This window comes from Rhododendron vialii, chromosome 1a (genome assembly GCF_030253575.1).
Source record: "Rhododendron vialii isolate Sample 1 chromosome 1a, ASM3025357v1".
NCBI lineage: Eukaryota > Viridiplantae > Streptophyta > Magnoliopsida > Ericales > Ericaceae > Rhododendron > Rhododendron vialii.
In genome coordinates, this window is record NC_080557.1 from 44,095,900 (window position 1) to 44,104,826 (window position 8,927).

At 39.2% G+C, this 8,927-nt stretch overlaps 1 protein-coding gene across 1 annotated transcript; it reads right to left on the reverse strand.

The window, feature by feature from the left end:
* Window positions 1-5,757, reverse strand: LOC131334135 (trans-cinnamate 4-monooxygenase). The gene is made up of 4 exons (XM_058369013.1): window positions 4,897-5,757; window positions 3,902-4,035; window positions 699-1,083; window positions 1-369 (listed from the first exon to the last, which is right to left on the reverse strand). The coding sequence occupies exons 1-4, from the start codon at window positions 5,679-5,681 to the stop codon at window positions 159-161; spliced, it is 1,515 nt and encodes a 504-aa protein (XP_058224996.1). The 5' UTR covers window positions 5,682-5,757; the 3' UTR covers window positions 1-158.
* Between the last annotated feature and the right edge of the window lie 3,170 nt (window positions 5,758-8,927).

The window sequence follows — 8,927 nt, forward strand, 5'->3', positions numbered from 1 at the left end:
TAACAGAGATACAACCAATTACTTATTGCAAATTCAAGAAACATCCTTTCAGATCCACAGAGAGAACAATAATATCACATCAACCCAATTCCTCCACAAACCCCGCTTCAGAAATTACCAAAAAAAAAAAAAAAGAAACAAAAGAAACGAGACGAGACTCAAAACGATCTTGGTTTCATAACAATCGTCGAGTGCTTCAAAATGTGCAAGCTGAACTGTCCTCCCTTCTCTGCAGTATCAAGCTTAGACTGCCCCGGGGGAGGCAAGAGTTCGAAATTCTGAACCAAACGCCCAATAGTGATGCTGAGAATCGGCAAAGCAAGGATAATTCCAGGGCAACTTCTCCGTCCAACACCAAACGGAAGGTACCTAAACGTGGAGGGACCCAAAATGTCAACCAACGCATACTTAACTGAGTCCTAATGTTTCAAAAAAGAATGGAGGTAGTATATGGTTTTCCAAAAAAAAAATTGCGGAAATATATTAATTACTAACATGAACCCCGTCTCATATTGATTGTGCATTCCGATAATACTGTTTCATATTTATTTACATTTTTTTGTTTCAAAATTTTTAAATAATGAATTGTGAAATTAAACTGTTTGTTGATTCAGTTGAAGTTAGTTAAACGCATGGCTATCACAAATAGACAAACCAAATGTATGGAGTGCTACAGAGCAAGAAGGTTATCTGCATACCTAAAGTCGTTCCCATTGGCCTCAACCTTAGCATCCTCTTCCAAGAACCTCTCCGGCCTGAACTCCTCAGGCTTCTTCCAGGAGTCGGGGTTATTGGCGAGCCACCATGCATTAACCAAGATTTTGCTCTCCGCTGGGATATCGTAGCCACCTAACTTGGCATCGTTGAGGTTCATGTGAGGAACTAGAAGTGGAATCGCCATCCGGAGGCGGAGGGTCTCTTTGACTACGGCTTGGAGATAGGGCAGCCTTGGGATGTCGGGCTCCGTGATTTGGGCGCCGCCCAACACATTGTCGAGCTCGTGCCGGAGCTTCTTCTGGATTTCAGGGTGGTTCACCAGCTCTGCAATGCCCCATTCTATTGACCATAGAGTCGTTTCAATTGCTGCAGCATCGGAAATAATTTAGATCATTAGCATAACCGCAAACAATGTCAAAATAAAAACAATGATAACTATAATGAACAATAAACATGTTGCTAGTGCAAAATTAGCAGCATACCCAACAATGCGAAATCACATTGGATCCTTTTTCACCATACCTTCTCGTGGGTTCCATACATTTAGTACTGGACCCACAAAAATGTGTGGTGGATAAAGGTGTTAAGTCTTTCCATCCAATACCCTTTTAAACTTCTTAGGACAACTCACAACTAAAAAATAGTATACTTTATCTCATATTTCTAAAATTTGAATGAAAATACAGTGGATCGAGCACATATCGAATTAAGTTGATTTTTCTTGAGTCCACTTGAATTTTTTTTTAAAGTTATTAATCTGGTCATCCATGCGAAACCCAAAGTGGACCCCGCGTACCCGTAGGTATCGCATTGGTATGGGTGATCGGTACCAATAGCAGGGTTCAAAATAAATATTGCTGAAACGGGTAGATAGATGGGTTGGTTGACAATGTGCTTTCCATGAATAAATTAGGCGTCACCTAATCTTACTAGTTGGACATGTGATGTTTTGCCAACCAACATTTGTCAATTGGATGGTGGAGCTCCACCAATTTAACCATCTTTTATAGTCTACCTACCCCCATACGTCCCAACACCACCCATCTAGGCCTAAATACCAAGAACTCGTATAAAGAGTGAGAAAAATACAAGTTACTAGATAGATAGTAGAAGTCTATGACTAACTTTCCTATTTCTGACTTGGGTTAGGTTATTTTCCATTTCTGATACGGACCGAAAGAGGCAGTTTCTATCACGTAAATTGTGTCTTATTGTCACTTTTCGCAAAGCGAATATGCATCAATCACTCACAAAACCCGACGCCTACATTGGATCGAAGCACAAAGAATAGTTTTAACTGAATATGGATTTTCTCTTCTGATACAAGAAATATAAATGTTAGATTGACAAAACACGTGATTCTTTCTCTTCTATCAAATCTATTTAAAGAAATACAAATATCTGCATTTTTTAGTGATTCAGGAACCCCAAGTACCAAAGCAAAAGACCAATTTTCGGACTGTATTAATTTTTTCATCAAGTATAGACGATATGAATCTTAGATAATATTCACCAAACATGTGACTCGGATCTTTTCTTCCCTAATTAGATTAAAAAGTACATGTACCTTACCCCGATTATTTACGTTACAACGACTGCATACGAAAAATGCACCTCATAATATTTAATCCTAAGAATAATATTTAATTCATAATCCTAAGAATAATATTTAATCAGCAATGGAAGGATCCAGATATCTGAATTACTTAGTAACGTCTACGCTATCTTATGCTTAAGTTTCTGGCTTCCAAAACAGGGCAACTACATATGAATGAATAAATTGTTTGGACTGACAGCTCAAACCCCACTCATCCACACGCTTCAAAGAATGAAGGATTAATTTAGAAGCACTAAATGATCCCTCCGCTTCAACTTGGGGTCGAAGAAGTCGTTGACAATTCGAAGGGAACTTAATTTGGTAAACTAAAAGTATTCGGAAGCTTACAAGAAAAAGTCCACGCATGGTGTCATCCACACAATGAGTCGCCACTACCATGGCCACCTAATACACGAGGCTCCCATTTTTCAAGATTGAATATCTGAGCCTAACGAAAATTCTGTTTTTCAACTCAAACCCATGACCGCCATTTGAAAAAGGTAACGCTAAAGCTAAATAAAGAGGAAAGTCCACTTTCACCCCTGTGGTTATCGCCATGTGTAAATACCCTCCTTATGGTTCAAAATTGACCACATAACCTACCCGTGGTTTTGAAAATGTGCGGATAGATCCCTTGCCGTCATGTTTTCCATCCATATTAACGGACACAATACTAAAAGTCCGTTATACCCCCATCACGTCCCTTAATTCTTCTTCTTTTTTAAATCTAACCACACCATCCCGTATACCAACAATTGAATCCAAACCGTTGATATTGTAAATTTTGACGCGTACTACGTCTATGCCAAAATTCAAGTCAACCAAAAAATGAAAAGCTCATGGTCAAATCGATTTTGTTATGAAATTAAAATTTCAAATTTGAATTTACTAAAAATTAGATCACTGGGTTATTAATACCTGATCGAGATGATTTTTTACAGAGATACTCTATTATTTATTTAATACATTATGAACGACTCAGATTACATTCTAGAGGTGTGTGAAATACACTTCCATTAATATGGATGGAAAACATGACGGCATGGTGTTTATCCGCACATTTTCAAAACCACAGGTAGGTTATGTGGTCAGTTTTGAACCATAAAGGGGTATCCGCACATGACAATAACCACAGGGGGTGAAAGTGGACTTTCCTCCTAAATAAACCTCATACCCTTGATTTGTGAATATTTACTCTGTTTTTGTTCCAACTACATAACATTGTTCTTTATACATATTATTTTAGAGGACACCAAGTTTAGTACTCCTATGTATTTCAGCCTCAATTCATCCCAATTCAGACTAGATAGACATCATATAGTAGTAACAGAGATGACAACCTATAGTACTCACACAGACCAAATTATATCCAAAATAGCCCCATTACTTCGGGAGAAGGGGTGCCCCCTCACCTTCTGTGAGGGGGTCGCAATGACCAGGCCCAGGCCCGGGCGATGGACCATCTTTAGCAAATCATTTTTAATTCAATCTTGTTAATGCCATAGTTCGGTATGCTACAGCGTCAAAACACTCAATTTGTCGATCCCGTTATAATAGCGTACGCACATTAGCAGGCAAGAAAATTACCAGCAACGTTAATGTTCTCAACAATGTAAAGAACGTTGTCTTCGTTAATCTCTCCCTTCTGTTGTGCATCCAGAATATGATCCATGGCACATTTCAGACTGTTGTTGTCCATCCTCTTGGTGCTTGCTAGCTTCCTGTACACAAACAACCATTACAAAGGTCAAAATTAGGGGCTTCCCATAAGGTCAACCATTGTTTTAATATTCAATTACCTCTCCTGCCATGGAATTGTCAAACAAAGCACAAAGTTTGACAAAATAAAGGGTCTTCCTCTTCCTCACTTTTTTAGTTTTTACAGATATTAATATATTTTAATGCGCATGATAAATATGTCTTTTTGTGCTAAAGCAATAGCATTAGTAAAAAACGTACACGTGGGTCATCACTGTAGAACGGGGTTTACCAAAATTTCCCTTGCAATGTCCTTCAATTTTAACTTATTCCACCAAAAGATTTTGGCTACTAATTAAATAGTTTGTCCCCACAAAATTTAAGACATCTCTATCTAATTTGTCTTCTCATTAAAGAGACTATTTTCCCGACTTTTTGGAATATATTTTCTCTTTCTTCTCCATCCTTTTTGTTCCATCTTAAACCCTCTCTCTATTCTCTTTTCAGTCTTTGCAATATTTTAAATATATATATTAAAAAAACCTGAACAACAAAACAAGACTTGATTTGCAATTCATATATGGTCCTAAACAAATAAGAAAGTCTAATTTGCATATAAATATCGCCACGGTAAACAAAAAAATTCTGGATGAGAAAACCAAGCTAGCTCAATTGGTTTGTCTCATCTCCCCGGTGGAGGTCGGTGTTCGAGTCCCACAAGAGACGGGTTTGGGATTAGAGCTATGGACAGCCTGTTGACCAATGTACTAACACTCCACTAATCCTCGTTAATGTATTTCGGCTTGACATTATCCGTGTTAGTACCACATAATCCAGCTTATAAAGTAATTTCGCACATAAATGGAAAAGAATTAAAGACTCACTTTCTTTCATCGACGAAGTAATCCTTGAACAGCTGCAGCCTCCTCTCCTGAAGCTCCTTGCAAATCTTCAAATATCCTCTCAGGAACGGCCTCAGAATCGGAATAAAATCCCCGTAATTATACTCGAAGCTCTGGGCCAACCTGCTCCTCTCCCCGTTCAACGCCTTGAGCTTCACGAACAGTGGGTCCTCCTCGCTCTCGAACCTCCGGTCGAACATAATCCGGTACATGTTGTTGTACATCATCAGCTGCAACCGCCGCCGCAGCACGATCCCGGTCGTGGCCGCCTCCGGCTTCTTCCTCACGTCCTCCACGACCCGGCCCGCCTCGTCCTCCCACCCGGCCCGGTACTGCTGGACCACCTTGTTGGTGAAGAACGGGACGGTCATGATCCGCCTCATCTTGCGCCAGTGCTCGCCGTAGACGGTGAACACCATGTCCTGGCCCTTGCCCGTGAAGATGTCGAACACAACGTTCCGGGTGCGGGACCCGAACTCGACCCCTTGGGTGTGGAGCACCTCCTTGGACAGGTCCGGGGAGGAGACCACGACGAGGTTGCGCTGGCCCATGCGGAGGAGGAGGATTTCGCCGTACTTCTTGGCTAGGTCGGTCAGGTTGCGGTGGTTCAGGTCGTCGCCGACCTGGAGCCAGTTCCCGAATACGGGCACGGGTATGGGTCCGGGCGGGAGTTTGAACCGCTTGCCGCGGAATTTGGAAATGGTGATGGCGAGGACTATGGCTATGAAGAGGGCCAGGAGGGCTTTCTCCAGTAGGAGGAGGTCCATTTTGGGGCGTGAGTTTGTCACGGCACGGCGGAGTGGCGTATGATAGAGGGCTGGCGGGTGTTGATTGAGTTAGGCGGAGATAGAGGGGGGGATTTTATAGAGAGAGTAGGAAGAGGAACTGGTGGTTAACGGATGGGCTAAATTTCGCTTTTACTCCCTCAACTATTCAATTTATTTCTATTTCATCCTTAGTTTATCAAATAAATATATTGAGTCCTTAAAACTTTTCAAATCTATACCCACTTAGTCAAATTTTGGATTCGCTGTCTGAACGACGATGACTGTTCCGTTACTCAGGTTGACATTGAGGCTTTGGTGGTTAATTCAAAAATTCGTTGCCAACTATAAGGTGAAGCTACACCGTATTCTTGTAGGACTGATAAACAATCCAAGCTACTCAAGTTCGAGTTCGTGTTCATTTCTTAACTAAAAGTCATTCAAGACCAATTTGTTACATAGTCAAAAGCTTGAATATTTTTTAAAACTCGTTAAGCTTTCATACTAAACTTGAACAAATAGTTGTTTGACTTGTTCGGCTCATTTATCACCCCTACATACATATGGACATGCATGATGTTAGACATAATTTTATTCTTTTCCTTCTAACAATACAGTTATGAACATCGTTGGTTAATTTTAAAAAGCAACTAGATGAATGTTGTTACTAGGAAAAATATGGGTTCTCAAATAGATGTTTACAATCGAGAATAACAAATTGTTTACAGTTTAACAAGAAAAGTGGCTTTTGTCTAATAGATATACGGGAAATGCACAATTGTACTAAAGGGATATCATTGTGACAAGTTGAAGGAGTGTATTTCATCTAGACTGAAAGGAATTCCATAGCATTTGGTGGAAGGCCTAGAAGTGCCAATGAAGTGCTAGTTCATCTTGATGAAAATATAAGGGTAAGGGTCTGTACTTGGAAGCACTTCCCAAACTCACTTAAGAATCAAAGGCTTTGTAACTAGTGGAATATCTCAAGTAGAGTCCTTGGGAATGCTACCCCGTAATTTTGTTTTCTCTTTGTTTATACATATGTAGATTGTAGTGAGGTTATACTTCTGTGTATAAGTACTTGTATTGGGATTTATTCCCTTTGTTTTCTAGTTTGGTTGGTTATAAAATGGTACACTAACCCAAAAAAAAAAAAGTTGAAGGACTCCATGAGTTTAATTGATAGATTAATGATCAAATAGAACAAAATTTAAATAGTTGAGGGAGTAAAAATGAAATTTAGCCAATAGAGCAGTGGTTCTGTTGAACGGGGAGACGCCGTTAGGTGGCGTGTGGGCATGTGGGAAGTGGGTGGTCGTGTGCGATTGTGCGTGGGGGGGCAGTACTTGACGGCGTTAGGTTTGACGACGAGAGTTGGAGGTAGGAGAAAGATTTTGGTGGATGGGAGTAGGTAAGCGGGTTGGTGAGTGAGCAATTGATAATACTCTTTCAAGCTTCCGTGGTTGTTATTCGGTGTTCGGAGTGAACGGGCAACTACTTCCGTCTGGCCAATACGTTGCTGCCACGTCATAAGAATGCAAGTTCATCCTCCGTCTTACCAGGATTTGCAACAGCACACGGATTTGCCATCTGAAATACAGGCGGCGCACGAAAAATGGTGGCAGGTCAACGGACCGGATCCAATCCGGTTCAATCAAAAGAATTCGTTCCGAATTTGACAACGTTAATAAGATAATTCTAATACTAATCGGATCAGATGGGATTATACCGGATTAGATTGGTTAACAATTCGATCCGAACTTTAATTTAAGAAATCCTATTTTCTAGCCCCACATTGTTTTGAGAATTTCAAATTGCACAGATTCTGAAGCATGATGCAGCTAAATATTTTTGAACAAAGGATTGCGAGTCGCCTATGTTTCCAATATTGATCAAACAAAGTAATAATTTCCTTTGACATTTGGAGTCATAAATTGGTAAGGGTAATCTGATATTTTGACTTCCTCCCGTACAATCTTTCGCATGGGGAAGAAAGTTAGAGAAAGATGTGAATTTTCTCGCTTGAATGTGGAATAATTCCTTTAACATAAGCGGGGGTATTTTGGTAACAAATGGGATTACAATTCAAAAGTAAGGTATTGGAAGAGCAAACGTCTAGAATTTACGGCCCGTTTGGATGCGGGTAAAGAATTGGAGGTATTAGTTAATAAGGGGGATAAGATAGTAGGGGGTATTAGTTAATAAGTGAGAGCCCACATTGATGTGATGTTTATGGAGGAGGATTAAATAGTAAGTTGTTTGGATGAGGTATTAGAGAATGGGGATTAAATAGTACTTCGTTTATAAAGAAGGGTGGATGATGTAAAAACTGTCAAATGACCATATTGCCCTTGTGCAGTCCCTAAATTAATGAATTTAGTATTATTATTATTAAACATTTTTTTATATATAAAATTCGGTTTGTATTAAAAAAATTAAGTGTTCCAAATTTCAATCCGTTTGAACGGGTGGAAAGATTTTAGTTTTCTGATTATTTTATCCTAAATGGTCATAATTAAATTTGGATTCTATGACTCTCGTTGATTAGCCCTAAGAGATATTTGATTCTACGAATTTCTTAGGGCTAATCAACGAGAGCCCTAAAGTCAAAAATTTAATTATGATCATTTAGGATAAAATGATTAGAAAACTAAAATCTTTTAACTGGTTCAAATGGATTGAAATTTGAAAAACTTAATTTTTTAACTATATTTTTTAATATATAAACTGTCTAAGGAGGTTGAAAAATTAAGTGTTCCGAATTTCAATCTGTTTGAACAGGTAGAAAGATTTTAGTTTTCTGATCATTTTATCCTAAATGACCATAATTAAATTTTAACTCTATGGCTCTCGTTGATTAACTCTAAAAGATATTTGATTCTACGACTTTCTTAGGGTTAATCAACGAGAGCCCTAAAGTCAAAATTTAATTATGGTCATTTAGGATAAAATGATCAAAAAACTAAAATCTTTCCACCGATTCAAACGGATTAAAATTTGGAACACTTCATCTTTCCTCTTTCCGATTTCTTCTTCTTCTTCTTCTTCTTTGTTTTCTTGTTAAATCGAAAAATCCAGCAAATAGGGGGTTGGGGAAGGGGGATAAGGAGGGATAAAATTGTCCAATTTCAAGGGGTATTGGGGGGTATAACTTAATAACACCTCAAACCCAATCGATAACTAATACCCCCGCATGCCCCCTTGGCCGGTATTGAAAAAGGGGCGACTAACTAATGCCGGCAGCCATTT